The sequence below is a fragment of the Hyperoodon ampullatus genome (genome assembly GCF_949752795.1).
Source record: "Hyperoodon ampullatus genome assembly, chromosome: 17".
NCBI lineage: Eukaryota > Metazoa > Chordata > Mammalia > Artiodactyla > Ziphiidae > Hyperoodon > Hyperoodon ampullatus.
Genome location: NC_136930.1, coordinates 69967824 through 69986112, shown reverse-complemented (window position 1 = coordinate 69986112; position 18289 = coordinate 69967824). Strand labels below are relative to the sequence as shown.

The 18289-nt window shown below is 52.5% G+C and overlaps 1 protein-coding gene across 3 annotated transcripts in view; it reads right to left on the bottom strand.

Annotated features, from left to right (window-relative positions):
- Nucleotides 1-18289, bottom strand: part of CCN4 (cellular communication network factor 4) — a gene marked incomplete at both ends in the record, with an annotated part of 29325 nt that overhangs the window by 4029 nt on the left and 7007 nt on the right. Inside the window, 2 exons of one of the 3 annotated variants that reach the window (XM_079722413.1) lie at nucleotides 1959-2219; nucleotides 8493-8772. The exons of 1 other annotated variant lie outside the window; for it this stretch is intronic. In XM_079722413.1, the coding sequence (XP_079578539.1) occupies nucleotides 1959-2219; nucleotides 8493-8772 (541 nt within the window). The remainder of the gene's footprint in view (nucleotides 1-1958; nucleotides 2220-8492; nucleotides 8773-18289) is intronic. One more of the 3 variants, XM_079722414.1, reaches the window with a different exon arrangement.

Below are 18289 nucleotides of genomic sequence, written 5' to 3'. Positions count from 1 at the left end.
CTCCCCTCCCCCTCTCCTCCCCTCCCCATCCTCCCCCCTCCTCCCCTCTCCTCCCTCCCCTCCCCCTCTCCTCCCCTCCCCTCCCCCTCCCCTCCCCTCCCCTCCCCCCTCCCCTCCCCCTCCCCTCCCCCCTCTCCTCCCCTCCCCTCCCCCTCCTCCCCCCTCCCCTCCCCTCCCCTCCCCCCTCCTCCCCTCCCCTCCCCTCCCCTCCCCTCCCCTCTCCTCCCCTCCCCCTCTCCTCCCCTCCCCTCCCCCCTCCCCTCCCCCCCTCCCCTCCCCTCCCCCCCTCCCCTCCCCTCCCCTCCCCCCCTCCCCTCCCCTCTCCTGTCCAGTTTGTTCTTCTCTGAAATCCTCCCTCACTTGGCTTCTGAAACCCTCTTTCTCCTGTATCCGTCCTGCCTCTTGGATTCGTCTTCCTCAGCTTCATTCTCTCTCGCACCTTACATGGTGGTGTCGCAGGGCCACATCAGTGGTCCTCCATCGAGGCAATTTTGCCCCCCAGGTCACAACTAGCAACGTCTGGAGGTGTTTTTGGTTGTCACTACTTGGCTGGAAGGTGCTGCTGGCATCTAGTAGGTGGGGGCCAGGTGTAAACCTCCTCCTACAAAGCACAGGACTGACCCCTCTATAAAGAATGATCCTGGCCAAAATGCTGTCAGAACCGAGGTCGAGAAACCCTGCTCTACGCAATGTCTCTGAGCGGCCTCATGCACTTATAACTTTAAAAAAACAACCAGTACCCTCAGAACGCCCAAACTCCACTGCCATTTCTTCACTCCCTCATGTCCACTTGCCTGGTGACACTTTCCTTCTAGAAGTGTCCTCATCTGCTGTCTTCCACGTCATCAGACGCCCCTGGTTTTCCCATTACATGCTTGGCTCTCCTTCTCTGTCTCCCCCTCGGTCTCCTCTTCCGTCCTCTCTCAAACATCAGCTCCCCCAGACCTCTGCCCCAGGCCCCCCCAACACATTACCCCCAGGCCATCAGCAGCTCTAGACCGGAGACTTCCAGAGCTCTCTCTCAGCCCCATCTCCCTCCTCCCACCCGCAGGATGCTCCTCTGGGTGATCTCATGGGCAGGGCACCCAGCCTCAGCCTCAACCTGTCTCCTGCAAGGCGGCTCTCCTCCCCGGAAGTACTCCCTGCATTCTGTCCTAAGTAATGACGGGCCCCGGGAGTCTCTGTTACCGCTCTCTCTCCTTCCCCCACCCGTTGTATTGACGCCGAGCCCTTCAGTCGTCCTTGTTCATTTCCTCGTGCATCTATCCGTTCCTTGATACCTCCGCTCCCACTGCCCCAATTCAGGTCTCCTCAGCCCACATATCCCTCCATCCATCCCTCCATCCATTCATCCATCCATATGACGAACATTGATTTGGTACCAGCTAAGTGTCTGGCATTGGCTAGGCTCATAGAAGCTGTGGGTGAAACGAACAGGTGTGTCCCTGTCCTCTGTTTCCGGAGCTCCCTCTGGCCTGGCTTACGTGGCTGAAGTCTCACCTGTCCACCCATCCCCCAGAGTGAGCGGGAAGCCATCCACTCGCTCTCTGCCCTTCCACCTGCTGCTCAAGCCTCTCCTCCCGGGTAGCCACACACCAGTCCTTCCTCCGCCTCCATCCCTCCCCTCCTAAACTCCTTAGTAGGAGAATAAGGAACCGCACGCCTCTGCTTCCTTCTTTACAAAGCACTTCCTCCTTTTACGCATGGAGGATCCCATAAGACAAGTGGACAGGTGGTCGTATTTCCATTTTACCAGTGGAGAAATAGGGTCCCGGAGGAGATGTGACTTTCCCAAGGTCACACCGCTCCTGAGTGGTGGACTGGGGACTGGGGGCCGGGGGCTCCTGTCAATCACAGGTGGGCGGTCAGAGCTCCGGGAGGGTCCGCCCCCCGCCCCGGACCCCAGGGCTCGCCCTCCCCCCGCGCCCTGCGCCCCGCGCCCCGCACGCAGCACCCACCGAAGGCACCCGTGTGGCGCGGCGCGGTCTTGCGTGGCCTCCTGGCGTCGTCGTCGCACACCCACTGCTCGCAGCAGCGCCCGGGCACGCTCACCCGCCGGGGGTGGCGGCACCAGACGCGCGGGGGGCGCGCGCGGAGGCAGAGCGGGGTGCAGCCCACCGCGCCGCCCACGCACGTACAGTTGTACTTGCAGTTGGGCTGGAAGGACTGGCCGTTGTTGTAGCGCACGCCGTCCAGCACGCAGCCCACGCCGACCACCTCTGCGGACACAGGCGCCGAGGGTCAGGCAGGTGGGCTCCGGCGGCCCCGCAGGGCAGCCCCGCCCCGCCCCCGCTGGACCACGCCCCCCCCACGTTCCCGTCGTAGGGGCGGGGCGAAGGCAGAGCAGTGGAAGCCACTGGGCCCAGCCGGAGTCGGGGAAGTTCGGTGGCACCTGAGCAGAGGCAGTGCCAGCTCATTTAACCCGCGGAGAAATACGCAGTGCCAGCCTGGAGCGGGGTGGGAGGCCGGGACGGGGAGCCGGGTGGCTAGCCCCTGGTCCTGTCCCATCAAGGGGCACAAAACCTGGTCCTGACAATTTTCTGCCTCCAGGGTCACGGTTCTGAGCCCAGCAGACGAGATGTAAAGCCAATTCGAACACTTTGAAACAAAGACTCAGTTCATTCAATGCAAATTTACAGAGTAGTCTAGGTGCTGGGGATTTAGTAGTGAAGCAAGGAGACAAAACACCACGCCCTCGAAGAAATTACATTGTAGTGGGGGACAGAGGAAAGACAGTGGACCATCTAGAATGTTGATGGGGCCAGTAAAGCAGTTGATGGGAGTTGGCGGGGGGATGGTTTGCAGATTTAAACAAGGTGGGCCAGCAAAGCCTCACGGAGGTGAGGATGCTTCAGCAAAGATGGGAAGGAGGTGAGCTGCCCAGGTCTTGGGGGAGGAGCCTTTCGGGCAGGGAGGGGCTGTAGGCGGGGATGCCCGAGGTGGGAGCAGCCTGGGATGTGGGAAAGGGCAGGGAAGGGTGAGAGAAAGTCAGGAGGCAGGAGAGGAGGTGAGAGGGGGCTTCCCTGGAGGCTCAACGGAAAATACAAAGCTCTTAGAGCTTAGAACTGAGGCTGGCGCACAGTAGGTGCTCAATGAGTAACTGTTGAATCAATGATATGAATTAGGTTTCACAAAAACACTCATGGTGCTGAGTTGAGAACAGACTGGTGGGTATGGGTGGTGTCAGGAGGCCACACTGGGAATCCAGGTAAGAGGTGGTGGTGCTTGGACCAGTGAGGGCAGCCAGGAGGAGAAGGGCTCAGCTTCTGGGTATATTTGGAAGGGCTCGCTGACAGAGAGGATGCGAGGATGAGAGGAGAAGCATCAAGAAGGACTCCTAGTTCGATGTCCTGAGCCCTGGAAGGAGAGGGATGCTCTGTCCTCAGAGGAGCAAGGTTGGGGTGGGTGGCCTCAAGTTCCTCACTAGACACGAGATGCCTGGTTGACATCAGAGTGGCCACGTGGAGCTTGTTCTGCAAGCCTGGAGTTCCAGGAGAGATCTGGGGCTGATGGGCCCCCACCAGCATTCCCACCCTTGATGTCAGGTCCCACCCTGAGGACAGTGTCTGGAAGTGCAAGCAGAGAGCCCAGGGCGGCAAGGGCATTTCCCCCGAGGAGGGCTAGTCTGCCAAGAGTTCCAGCTTATCTCCTGGATTCACCTGAAGGTGAATCATCATTATCATCATCATCATCATCATCATCATCATCCCTGTATCTAACAGGAGTGAGGGTTCTTGGTTGCCTGACCTGCTTTGTGTTAGGCTTCCTTGCATTGCTGATTTCATCCCATAAGGAAATGATACCACATCATCACCTGCATTTTCACCTACAGTAGACCTGAGTCTCAGCGATGTTGAATCACACACCTAAGGTCACAGAGCTCGGCTCAGCGGAGCAGTGAGGGCAGACTGTGGGAATATTGGGGTGACTGCTGGTTTCCTTGGGAGGCGACTGTGCCGGAGAAGGTACAGAAAGGAAAGGCACTAACACTTACTGCCCGTCTGATCTGGAGCCAGGCACCATCTGGTATTTCATGCAGTCCTCGCAGTGACTGCCCTAGGAGAGCTTTGTTTTCTTCCTTTGGCAGAGACGGGAACTGGGGATGTGGGGTTAGTGCTCGAGGTCACCCAACAGGTGACTGATGGAGCTGCTCCCAAAGCCTGGGGGCTCTGACTCCACCATCCATTTCCTTCCACCAGACACCAGTAAAGAGGGGAAATAGGAAAACAAAACAAAGCAGAGGAAGCACTGGGTGAATCACTCATCTTTGCGTCTGAGTCACCCCTGGCGGCGCCCTTTTGCTCCAGGAAGCGTGTGCGTGTGCGCGTGTGTATTGGTGGAGGGGGAGAAAGGAGTGCTGAAGCCCGTCTCTGCCCCTGTGTGTGGGAACTTTGGGTAGAGAGGGCAGCGCTGGGTGCTGGGAGCACTTAGCACAGTGGTTCTCAACACCAGCTGCATGATGGCACCACCGGGGGAGCTCTTTAAAATTTTGATGCCCACACCATGCTCCAGTATATGAGGGTGGACCTGGGTTTCAGTATTTTTATTGTTTTGCCCGTGGTAGCTCCCAGGTGAATCCAGTTTGCAGCCAGGATTGGGAACCTTTGCCTCTAGAAGTTGTTCACAGTCTCCTGGGAGGTTTAGGGGGTAGGGACAAGCGATGGATGGTATGTGTGATGGCTGTGGATTGTCTCATCAGCGGACTCTGGCACCCCTTCCTTTTTCGATTTCTTTCTGACTAATTGAAGGACCAACTCCTGGCTAGACGGGGAAGCTGGCTGAGTTTCCTTCACGGTTCAGATTTGCAAGTCCAGGCATGAACTGGTGGGCTTTCATTTTATTGACGGACTTCAAGGAACTCAAGTCGCCTTGCTGTGCCATCTGGATCTTTACTCCCCTTGACCCACCCCTGGTGGACTGTCACCTGCCTGGGACCAGGGACAGTGGGCCATGCCTTGTAACCCCATTGCCGTATTATCACTAACCTGTGTTCACCATGTGAATGAATCAGTGGACGGATGGATGGATGTCAGGTGGGGTGAAACCTACTCTGTATTGGGCTTCTACCGTGTATCAGGCACTCGACATCCTAACCACCCAGAGAGGTAGACATTATTCATTCATTGCATTTTTCCTTGATGAGGAAACTGACACTTAAAAAGGTTAAGCAGCTTTCCTGAAACCATTGTACTAGTTAGTTACGACACTGGGGTTCGAACTTAGGTTGTCTAGCTCCAAACACCATGCATGGGCTTTCTACTCCCTCACTCTTCAGATGGGAGAGTCTGAGCTTGGAACCTGCCCTGCCCCCAAACTCTGAGGATGACCGTGGACAAGGCTAAGGGAACTTCTACAAAGGAAAGTTGAAGCACATAAGACAGTCACCAAGAGCAGCCGACCCCATTTTAGGCTTCAGCCTCAACCACCACGCGAAGCTGGTTCGATCAAGCTCCTTAAGTGACGTGCCCAAGGTCACGTAGCCAGTAAGTGGCTGAGCCAGGAGGCAAAACCCAAGTCTGTCTGCCTGTAAATTTCATGATCCTTCCAGCAAACCACACTGCCCTCAATCCTGACCCAGCTGCATTGAATGCAGTGTCCTGTTTGTCCGCCAAAATAGCCAAACAGTTTCATTCAGAGGTCACTCTCTGCCCACAGATGTATTTAGTTTGGCCCATGGAGTGGTTTTAAAAAAAGTTTGCAGTGTGTTGCCAACATTTACAAATCTGGATTTCTTTCTGGACTCACTTGAAAACTGAGCAGACTGGATCAGACCAAACTCACTTTTCTGCCTGGCTTCAGTGGCTAAAGCTTGCATTCCCTAGTTTGCCATAATCCCTGTGATCCTCTCTTTGAGTTATTTGTGCCAGTGTTGCAACTGCTCATTTTTATTTCCTTGTCCTGGCTTAATTACACACAAGTCTCTAAGGACAGATTTAGCCTGTCCTGGGGATCGTCCATTGGTTGCTGGCCATTTGCTGACAGATGGTGTGTGTAGAGGAACTCTTCTTTCTCTTTCCCCTCTGGCCCCAAAGCCTCTTCCTCTCTAGCGTCTCAGACCCTGGACTCTCTTCTTTCTCGCATTAGGGTCTCATGAATTTAGACACTATGGCAGCATTTCCGGGAAGATGTTGAGTAGCACACTGGTGAATTGTGTGTGTGTGTGTGTGTGTGTGTGTGCACACATGTATGCATGCTGCATGTGTATCTGAGTGAGTGTGTGTGGTGGGGTAGGTGGGTGATTGGGTAAAAATCTGCCTGGAAAAACGTGTTCACTGTGCAAATAAGTTCAAAAAGAAAAGTCCTCTTAGGACAACTCTCTGTTTGGAATTTGACAATGGACGTGAATGTTTAAAACCTCTGAAAAGTTCTGTTTCACTTATTGGACCTTATTTATTCCGATGTCTGTAGACCTATCTGACCAGAGAACCCTTGGCAAGTGCAGTACTCATTACAGTCTCCTGAAAACCACAGTCTTCTTTTCAAATACAAGGAATGGAAATAGAGACTCATGAAGAGAGGGAGATAAGTGAAGGCAGGAGCTGACATTTAAAGAGAGAGGGCTGGAGCTGGATTGGGAAGGTGGCTTTCCAGGCCCCTGGTGGTAAAGGCAGGCAGGATAGGCAGTTCCAGGGTCTGTACAGTCTATGGGTCCATGAGAGAATGTCTATAAAGTTGTGGTGCCTGGCACATGGTGAGATGTCATTGCAACTTTAGGGAATCGTATAGTCACAATGAATTTCCTTTTAATGACCTTAAAGAACAGCTGTAAAAGGGGAAAAAAATGATGAGACAGTCTCATAGACATGGAGGGGATTCTACTGCAGGAAGGCTCAGCCTGGTTTCCTTACCTGGGTACAGGGAGAGAGTATATGAGTGACTATATACATTAGCAGTCAGTCTCAAACCTGAGTATGAGAATCGTCCAAGGAGCTTGTTAAAGTTGTAGATTCCCATCTCCACTTCCAGAGAATTGGAATGAGTAAGTCTGGGGTGGGGCTCAGGAATAACATTTTTAACCAACACGTCAGATGATTCTATGCAGATGGAATCTGCAAGTTTTCACTGAACAGAGTTTTGTGGGGCTAATAATGAGTCTCAGTCAAAGGGGGAAAAATGGAAAGATGGCAGAATCAATGGCAGTTGCTTGGAACACTAAAGACAGATGACTTGGTATGAAAGTTGAGGCCTGAACTGAGGTCAAAAGAGCAGAAAGTGCTCATAAGTTAACCATGATTGTTTTGACTTGGAATTTTGTGCATAACCCTCATCAACAACCCACTTCAGGAAATATAATGGGTTAACTGAGAATGAGAGAGTCTGCTGTGTGTGAATATGCAGTGGGGTCTATTAGAATCATAGTTGTGGGGAAAGCTTGATTCAGCATTAAGGGAGGAAGGGAGTCCTTGGGTTTATGAGGCTTTGTGTAACTTTTCAGAAGTTAAGCTGCTGTGTCATCATGCCTAGTGACCTCTTTTCATCATGCTGGATCAGGTACCTTGAATAAATGCTTAGATGATTCAAGCTAAGTGAGTAACAGTCCAGATAGAAGCAGGAGACCAGAAAGTCCCAGAAAGGAGGTCTCTGAGAACAACAAAGGAAATGGTAGAACCCTGTGAAGAGCAAACAAACAACAAACAGCCTCTCCCCTGGCATGGGGCTATTATAAGGACAAAGCGTAGAGAAAAAGCAAAGGCAAATAGAAACCCTAGGAAAAACAAAAGGCTTCATAATAAAGGAAATTCAAACAAGTGCACTATCTCATGTCACAGTGAAAAACATTTACATAATCCTAATATTGTAAATAGTGGTTTATAACCAAAAATATGACAATGATATTGGAAGATGGGGGAGATGTCAGGTGGTATTAAGGAACTCAGACATTAGCTATCATATAGGATCATTCATAGATTATCCACAATGGATATTTCAAGCCAATCAATATGTAACAGAAGACATGTATTGAATATTTGCAACTACCAGAAGAAAGGGCTGAAAGTTAAAAGTGACTGTAGTAACCAGAGGAACATGGGTGGGTGGTAGAAAGGGGTGGTTTCAGGCTGCTGGTTTTTATTCTTTCAAGGCTACTAAATGTTTTAAAACCATGTTATTTTAATTTACAATATTACGGAAATATCTGGAGCTCTGCAGGGTCCTGGTGCCCCTGGGAGGTCATGGGCATCCAGCAAAGAGTTCTACCACTAAGAAAACAGAACCAGGCTTAGGTCTTGACTGGTGGATCCCTCTTCCCTGGACTCATCCATGGATGGAGAACAGAGAAGACAGCCAGGTTCTGGATGCCAGAGGAATGCAGCATCCCTCCCTCCTCAGGAAGAGCCCAGCCTCTGGCCTCTAATCATGGCCTGGGGTAGGGGGCAGGGGGTATGTCCTGCAGAACTGGAGCAAGCCCAGAGGAAGCGCAATGGGTGGGGGGCCCTGGGCCAGAGCTGGGGTGCTGGGGGCTGGCCGGGTGGTGTGTGGGGGGTGTCACTTACGTGCACATACTCCTACTGCGTACCTCGGGCTGTCCCCACTGTAGTCACAGTAGAGGCCCCGGTGGGGGTCACAGACAGCAGCCTCCGTGCAGTTGTCCCCAAGCTGCTGAGCACACATCTTACAGCATTCGCAGCCGTCTGTGATGAGGCTGACCCCCAGCGGGCAGCGGGGTGGGGATGGCGGGCACTCGCACGGCCACTTGCAGAACTGGGGCTGTGCAGAGGTGTCCTCCAGGGGAGCCGGGGTGAAGACCGTGGCCGTGGGAGCTGGAGAGAGGGCCTGCGGGGGAAGGGCAGACATAAAGGGAGCTGCCAGCTAAGGGGTTCAGAGGCCAAAGGTCTGCAGTCACCTTCCCATCTTCATGGTGTTCGAAAGGTTTGCGCGAAATTATGTTTCTCCACCAGGCTTTTACTAGCCAGACGTCTCCTTTCTCCTCCGTGCAACCATAGGAGGAGCCGGAGTTCAGACACTTAAGCCAGTTGCCCGAATTCCCCAGCGGGTAGGCCGGGGGGCAGGGGGCAGACTCTATGTCAGATCTCTGAGCCCCATGGGTGTTTCCTTCCCTTCTGATCATCCCGAAACCTGGGAGGTGCTTGAGTCGGCCTCAGTTAGAGATGAGGGAGCGACAGCTTTGAGTAAACGCCGTCTGATGAGTCACGCTGTGCGGCACGGCCCACACCCCATCGCTCTTTTCAACCGGTTGCTCTTTTCTCTGCGTCCTAAAGAGCTACCCTCTCCACTGAGGTTTCAGGTGTACAGCACAGTGATTCAGTTATACATACATACATAGACACACGCACCTATATGTTAATTCTTTTTCAGATTATATCCCCTTAGAGGTAATTACAAGATATTGAGTAGAGTTCCCTGTGCTCTACAGTAGGTCCTTGTTAGTTACCTATTTTAGATATAGTCGTGTATATCTGTTCATCCTAAACTCCTAATTTATCCCTCTAACCCCTTTCCCTTCGGTAGCCATACATTTGTTTTCTATGTCTGTAGGTCTACTTCTGTTTTGTAAATGAGTTCATTTGTATCTTTTTTCCCCAGATTCCACATATAAGTGATATGCATATTTAACGTCGGGTTTCAGGCAGCTATTTTTATTTTTATTAGTTTTCTTCTCCTTCTTCTTTCCCCTCTGAGCCCCAGGAAAGGGCTGCAGTGGGTGGCAGCAGTGTCCAGCCTCGTGGCTCCTGCAGCTGCCTTGCTCTGCCTACGTAGGGAAGGGAGTCATGCTCTTGCTGCTGGTGCAAACCATGCAGAGAGGGGTCTTATTTTGCGCTAAGGGTAACGGACCACCACTCCACTTCCCCCACCTGCACTCCTCCCCAGAACCCCATTCCCGTCCCCTAGCCCATATATGTATCTTTATGCTGGCAAATATGATGGACAGGACAACAGGCCAGCGGGGAAGGAGACATAAATCCCAAAGAGCCCTCCCCGCGCTGAAGATCAGGCAGATAGAACGGGGGGCTGCTCTGGGACGCCGGCCAGTATTAGGAGCTTCCAACTGCCTGTATCTCAGGGATCCAGTCACCCGCCCGGCCCCTCCGGCTGCCTTCCTGAACGGCCCTCCTGGCCCCTCACTCTTTATACTGGAGGAAACCTAGGCCCAGGGAGGAAGGGAATAGTCTGAGGATGGAGAGTGGAGGCTGCATTTTCGCACCCCCAGGCTGTGGTCCCTGCTGGGAAGCCTCCTGTCTGGGGCTCCTGAATTCTGAGGTTAGCGGAGGTGGAGCCAGGGCTTGTGCAGGGTGCCCCACGGGCCAGCTCCCCCATCTTGAACCAGAGCCTGCTCTGTGGACTTACAGATCTGCGCTTCATTCTTTGAACAATAGATGCTGAGATATTCCGACAGATTCCTTCTTTTCCTGAGGAGGAAACCGAGATCCAAAAGGCAGAGGGACACATCCAGGATGACGCGGCCCATGTCAGGGCCGAGGCACCAATGAGTCTCCAAGCTCTCATTTCTGGGACCTTTACCTGTGCTCCCTCTGGGCTCTTTCAGTCACTCCACAAACATTTGCTGAGCTAGCTCACCGTCTCTCTTAAGTTTTAGTCATTTGAAGATGAAGTTTAAAATGTCCTGTGCTTGTGGCACCACAGCTTATAGGAGAGACAGATATTAGAGGTGATTTATCACAATGTGAGGCCGTGTGTGAGTGCTGGGCACCAGGGCAGCCCTGGGAGCTCTCTGCCTACCAGGGCAGGAAGCTCTCTGCCAAGGTGAGTGGTGTGCATCCTTGAACGCTTGGCTGTGAGAACCAGAGGCCAGGAGAGATGGTCCAGGTTGAAGTGTTGGATTAGTTGGGCTCTTGGTTCTGTGCTCGGCGCATAACAAGTGCAGTAAATATTGATTTGACACATTAAGGGCCTTTGAAAGTCAAAAATGCAAACCTTGATTTGAGGCTTTTGTCACCTCTAGGCTTGGTTTCAGGCAGGTTTGCTGGTGGGGAGCAGATTGCTCTGGAGGTTGGCAGGGCTGGTCTGTGTTCATCTGGAAAGCATTTAGGCTACCTTCCCTTGTTTGCTTTTCCTCGAAAAACACAACGTGACGCACAAAACCGCAAACCCCCAAATCATTGAAACCGCACACTCACACATACACACACACACACACACTCACACACCCTCCTCTTTCTGACTCTACGCAGAGAGACTTTTCCTTGTCAGTCTGTGACAGTGGAGGCCTGGAGCTTTATGAGTCCCCCAGACCATCTCTGACAGTCTTTAGACCCTCAAGACCTACACTTCACAGAGGAAATAAAAAAGCCCTCTCCTCCAGGAAGTCTTCCATGCCTTTCCCAGGTTGTATTAGAGGTTCTATCTGTGTGTCCTTGGACAAACTTTCTGAGCCTCAACATCCCCATCTATGAAATGGCCACAATAATGCCCCCTCGGGAACTGTTGGGTGGGTGGAGGCATTGTGTATGCAGAAGCGCTGTGTATGCAGGCCTGGCAAAGGGCAGACGCTGGAAAGCACGACCTTGCCCTGCGCTCCCTCGCTTGTGCGCCCTGCCTCGCACCCACACAGCCCAGCACAGGACTTGGGGGTCTGGACACTTTGAACTGATCTGGGATGGTCTGGAATCTGGATAGTAACCACCTCCACATGGTTACTATCCATCCTGCTGTCTCCATACCAAGTTAAAGCTCCCCAGAAGGAAGCCTCCTTTCCAAGTACATGCCGGGAGCCCCAGGGCACCCAGCCCCTCCAGGGGAGATGCAGAGAAGGCCCCCTCCTTGGATGAGGGAAGCAGGTGATGGCACCGTGGGGCAGTGGAGGGAGGGGCTCCGGGTCTGCTGAGCCAAGCCCTTGCTGTTGGCGCCATCTAGTGGTAGGAAATCTCCCATCCCTAGAAGGTCCTTGATGAGAGCTGTGGGGTGGGAAGACCTTTAGACCCCAGGCCCTGAGGACTCCTCATTTTGGTGCATGACCCTTTGAATCCCGACTGCCTCGTCCAGCACCCAAACCCCAGGGAAAGTGACTACACACACACACACACACACACACACACACACACACATACACGCATCAGCCATCTTGAATACCCAATATGGCACTACATGTCCACCTGCCCTTGGTCATGGTACAGGGACTATTGCAAACATTGCTCTATGGGCCTACATCATTTTTTATAATAGCAGAAGCTAAGGGTGAAAAAAGGGAAGGAAAACAATCAGAAAGCAAGGAGAATATCTATCGTCTGGAGAAAGCCAAAGAGAATCAAGAACAGCCTTGGGTACTTCCAAATTGCAGTTGTTCACATAAGAGTCTCTTTTACAATGTGCTTCTGGATGTGGACTCCCCGCGGACGCCACTGTGTTTACAGGAAAGACAGGAGGGTGGGGCTGTGCCCTAATGCTTCCTGGGCTGGGCACCCAGGGCTCAGGCTCCTGCCTGGTTCTGCCTGCTCAGCCCCTCAGCTCCCGGGCTGAGCCCACTGCCCATCTCCATCCTCAGAGACCCCAGGGCAGCGCCTCACACAGTCACTTCCTACCGTGGCTCCCAAACTTTGCCGCATGTTAGAACCATCCAGAAGCTTTGATAAACACTGATGCCCAGCCACTGTCTACAGACAGCCTGACTGAAGTGGTCTGGGCAGAATCCCGGGCACAGAATACAGCCGAGGGTGAGAAGGGTCCACTTGCCTAAGGACCTTATTAAGATACAGATGCCTGAAGCCCACTTGGAACATTCAGCTTCAGCTCTTCTATGCTGGGCCCAGTATTTATATGTTGACCTGCACCCCTGGTGATTCTTGTGAGAATGGGAACCCTCGTCTTAGAGAACTGGGCCAGGGGAGGGTACTATGGGGAGATTCTAGGCCATTTTCCTTTCTTAACATGACTTTTCTAGAACTGCACTTACATGCCTAACCTGCCAGCAGCTTGATCAGCCTTCCACAAAGCAGTCCAGGCCAACCTGCAGAACACACACCATTTTCAGTAAGCAGGCCTCATGTAGTTAATTGAAAATGATGTACTTTGCTTTTACTGTTTTGTGAGAAAGACTGAAAAATGAAAGAAATAAAAAAGGAGCAGCTCCCCATGACAAGACCCCTAAGTGTCAGCTGGGTACTGAATGAATGTGTCCCCTCAAGTTTATATGTGGACCTTCTAACCTCTCTAAAGGTCATGGTATTAGGAGGTGAGGTCTTTGGGGGTGATTAGGTCATAAGGGTGGAGCCCTCATGGATGGGATTAGTGCCCTTATAAAAAGGATCGCAGAGAGCTCCCTGGCTCCTTCCACCATGTGAAGACACAATGAGAAGCTGCCAGTTATGAAAAGGGTCCTCATGTAGAATGTGACCATGCTGGCCTTGATGGTGGACTTCCAGCCTCCAGAACTATAAGCAATAAAGTTCTGTTGTTCGTTAGCCACCCAGTGTGTGTGGTTTCTTATAGAAGCCCAAATGGACTAAGACCATGTCTGCTACTTAACCCTCTGGGCAAGGAGGGTAATCAGTAGGCAGGTTAAAAGCAATGAATCAGTCCATTTAATCATATTCATTGGACAAACTTAAGCAGATTAAAATTAAGAAGGCAAACATTTTTACAACAATGAATGGTGGTAGGCATGGGAGCAGAGAGTAGGAGGCTGGCAGTGGTGGGGTGCCACCCTGAGACCTTAATCATCCTGATCGATGATGGAGCTGGACCCCACCATCCTCTGAGATTGTATGTGGTTCATCGATGACCAGGGCCCTGGGACCAGGAGGAAAGGGCAGGGCATCTGCAGTGACTGGAACCCATTTCCCAAGGCTCTGTGACCTGGGGCCGTGCTCACCCCCTCTCTGAGCTTCAGTTTCCTCATTTTTAAAATGGTAAAGATGACCGCGTCCTCCAGCAGCCCTAATGAGCAGTTATAGTCTTACCCCCATTTTACGGATGAGGAAACTGAAGCTCAAAGAGCGTAAGTAACTTGCTCACAGTCTCGCGGCTGAGAAGGGGTCTCTGAGTGTCCCCAAAGTGTCCCTCCAGAGGGACTTATCACCATGCTCCCCTCTCCTTCATTCCTTCACATTCATATCCACACATTCATTCCTCCACCCTCCCATCACACACATGCACTACGCACCTCCTGCGCGGTTGGTGCTCAGATGAACAAGGCGTGGTTCTTACCCGAAGGCAGTCACAGTATAGACACACACAAGATTACAACACGGGGTGGTGAAAATTGTAATTCAGTTGAGCCCAAGCTTCCAGGGGTCCCCGGAAGAGGAGGTGGGAGCCTCTCGTGGGGCTTTTCAGGGACAGATTGCCCTTTCTTGACTCCTAGGTGCCCAACACAGAGCCTGGCACACCGGGGGCTAGTGCTTCATGTATGGAAGGGATGGTAGAGAGCCTGGGCTTGCCCACGTTTGGGCGGCCACACCCAGATGCTCCACCAGGGGGCAGGGTTGAGACAGGAATGGCCTGAGCCAGCCTCAGCTGGGCCCTGGGGGTTTTAGGAAAGGGCTGCCTTGTCTGGAAGCAGTTTCTGTTTGCTCCTTCCCTGAAAAGAGGCCTCGGTGGGCAGTGGGAGAATGTGGACACAGACCTGGGTCCAGAGCTGGGGATGCCCTGTGGGCAGCCCTCTCTGACCCTTTGCTCTCACGTTTCTGGTGTAACTAACAGGCAGCCACCATGTGAGCTGGTGGACACATTTTCTGAGCATCTCCTCCTCCTCCGAGGATACCCCTAGGGGTCTGTACCCAGGGCCTGGTGGGAATGCCCTGCAGGTGGGGTCACTGTCTTGGAAAACTCTTAGCTCAAACCACCCCCCCCACAAGTCACCTGTCCTGAGTGTTTGGAGGGCCCAGCACTGCCCAGAGCCTTCCATGCTCACTCCGGTTCCGATGGCAGGATCTCCAGGGACCTGAGGCCCAGCACTGACTCAGCGCTGGCCAGGCTGCACCTCTTGGGGGGTGGAAGGTTTGTAGAGCTTTTCTGCTAATTAGTTTTACAAACATGCAGTCTTATGAGCGTCTGTTTGGAAAAGTCGACTTTGTATGGAGAAGGTAGAAAGGGCAGGAAGCCAGATTTCTTTCCAAATAACGAGCCCTCATGAATTTGTTCATTCATCAAATGAATATAAAGCGTCTACAAAGTTCCCCGTATAAAGTCTCAGGGAGCGCCCAGCCTCCCTAGGAGACAGGAGTATGAAAAAGGCAATTGCATTATAGAGCAAGGATCAGAAACCAGCCCCAGGGACATCCCGCCCACAGCAGTTTTTGTAACAGACTAGAACGGGTTCTACACTTTTAAAAGGCTGTAAAAAAACAAAAAAGAAGATTCCATGGAGAGCCTATAGTCCACAAAGCTTAGAATATTTACTCTCTGGTCTTTTTTAGGAAATGATCGCTAACTTCTGTTATAGAGTGACAGCGCTATTAATAAGAGTTAACCCTGACGGAGTGCATAGCAAGTGGCGGGCATTTCTACCAGGGTTACGTATAATCAAACTTAAGACGTGTTCATTCTTTTTTGGAGATGTGTTCAAATATTCACACTGTTTGGAGAATAATATAATGAATCTCACATACCTATTCCCGCTTCAATAATTATCAACCAACCTCTGTCCATCTCCTTTCCTCTATTTCTCCCGCCTACACACATACTTTTTCATTCTTGAGGATTTCAAAGCAAATCTCAGACATCATGTGATTTTACCTGAAATTCTTCAGAGACTGTCTCTAAAGTATGGAGAATTAAAAAAAAACAAACAATTTTCACACCAATTAACTTAGTTTGGTTACAATTTTGTAATTTTCCCTACAGCAAATACTTAGTCCGTATTCAGACTTCACTGATTATCTCAAAGCTTTAAAAAAAATCAGAAAGTTTCTATGAATCAAGATCAAAATGAGGTCTACATGGTCTGCGTTTTGCCTTTTATGCCTCTTTTATTAGTTTCCACACTAAGCCGTCTAGTCGTTGTGAGAACCCTAAGAGGCAGGCTGCTTTTATAATCATCTCCCCCAGTTTACAGATAAGTAAACCAAGCCACAGAAAGGTCGGATCATTTGCCCAAGACCATTCACAAGTGGTAGAGTTGGGATCTGAACCAGTGTCAGTCCCTTAAGGCATCACACCCAAGGGCCACACGGCGGGGTGTCTCAGCAGAGTCTAGGGGCTATGAGAGCAAGGTGAGAAGGGAAGGGATGGGGCCGTGGAAGCAGGGGGGGCTTCCTGGAGGAGGAGCCATTTGCTCTGCATCTTTAAAGGATGAGTAAGAATTGACCAGAATGGCAAAGAGAACATCCAAGCTGAGGAACGGCATGAGCAGGGGCGTGCGGGTGCTGCAAAGTGGCATGGACCAGGAATGACCAGTGGTCACCGTTGCTGGGGTTTAGGGTTCAAGGACACGGGGAAGGCAAGCAGGCGTCATAGCCAGAGGACCTAAGGGCCATGCCTGGGACGTGTGCGCCTGCTGGGTGGAAAACGGGGATCTCTCCTGAGTCAGCCAACCCATTGTGCCAGGCAATGACCGGAACAACCCTGCAAGGGCAGTGCTGATGGTCCCCATTTGACAGATGGGGAAACTGAGGCCTATGGAGGTTAGAGACACAGCAAGACAATTATACTCTCTGCTCTGACTCTGGGTCTCGTATTCCCCCAGCAGCCTCTAAGAGACCCTGTTCTTGCCTAATTTCCAGTTCATTCAACTCATGAAAAGGAGCAGAGAGCCTTCCACATCCCAGACCTGGCTGTGGTGGTGGCCATGGCTGACCAGGGAGGGAACCAGCCCTGGAGCAAGAGCCAGTACAGACACAGGGGGAAAAAATTGCCCTCTGTTGAGCTTAAGCCTGTTCTGCATACAAGGGAAGAGCTAGCAGCCATCCAGTAGGACAGAGGGAACCGTCTTCAGCCCCTACGGGTGGACCTGTAGGTGGGAGGCCCTGGGCTGCAGCCCTGATGCTGAGACTGTGGCCCTGGACGAGCTGCTTGCCCCCCTGACAGGGCAGGGGCAAGTGGGCTGAGGCAATCCCTCTGGCTCTGACTCTGACCATCAGCTCACTGAGCTGGGCCTCCGACAAGGCCGCCCCTCCATCCACCGCCTGGACCCCGACCGCCCCCCCTTCCCTCCTCCTGGATGGGGTCCTGTCTCGGGTGGGGAGAGCAGAACGTGGACAAGAGGCTGGGGCACAGGACACCCTGGGAAGGGGTCCTGCCAGCCCTGTGTGGGGAGCTTGGGGGTGTTCTTGAAGCGTGGATCGCACGGAGGTCATCAAAATGTGTGCCTCAGTTTCCAAGTCTGTAAAGTGGGGGTGATACTCAGTGAGCTCCGTGTGGTCCTCAGCCCCCAGCGAGGTCCCAGCAAGGGTTGGTGCTTTGGATCCTTTAAGAGCTGAAGTTTGCAGTTGTCAGGACGTGGCTACTTGGGGTATAGGGCCAGAGACAGCCGGAGTGAGTGTGTGTGTGTATGGGGGGCAGATCTGAACACCAAGGGCAGCAGCAGGGAGGACGGGTAGATGGCTGCAGCCCCCAGTCCACATAGCACCCACCCACCAGCTTCTGCTGTCCAGGAGCTCTCAGAAAAGCCTAGAAGACAGCACCCCAACCCCAAAGCACTCTGATCATCACTCTCTCATTGCGGCCCCCAAGCTCCTTCTCGACGCATATGCTCAGCATCCAACCTGCATTCTCTGCCTCTGTCGCTGGGGCTCTGTGAGTTGGGCTTTTAGGTCCCTTGTATGGATGAAAAGCTGAGGCCCAGCCCGGAGGTGGGGGGCCGGCTCTCAGCCCCAGGTGCTGTGCCACCATCTCCCCTCGGCCACCACTTCATCCTGCCGAGAGCACGGGCAAAGTGGGTTTCCCGTCTCCACTTTCAGATGAAGAAATCCAGGCTCAGAGATGAAACCAAAGCCTGGGCTGGAAATCCAGGCTCAGAGATAAACCAAAGCCTGGGCTGGAAATCCAGGCTCAGAGATAAACCAAAGCCTGGGCTGGAAATCCAGGCTCAGAGATGAAACCAAAGCCTGGGCTGGAAATCCAGGCTCAGAGATGAAACCAAAGCCTAGACTAGAATGGGGTCTTGTGACTCCTTGCTCTGTGTTCAGGAACCACGCCCGTGGCTATGGCTCGCTGATCAGTCCTCTTAGTGACCGGGTCCGAGTGGGGAGCTGGAGGCCCTGGGTAGGGAGAAAAGGGTGGATAATGGTGCAGGTTTCTCACGGGGCAGATGGAGGCATTATTCACAGAGATGGGGAGGCAGGTGGGACTAAGCTCTTAATGGTATTTACAAGGATGCTTCTCGAACTTGCAAGGCCTCAAGGATTGACTGTGGTGGAAAGGGTCAAAACTCTGG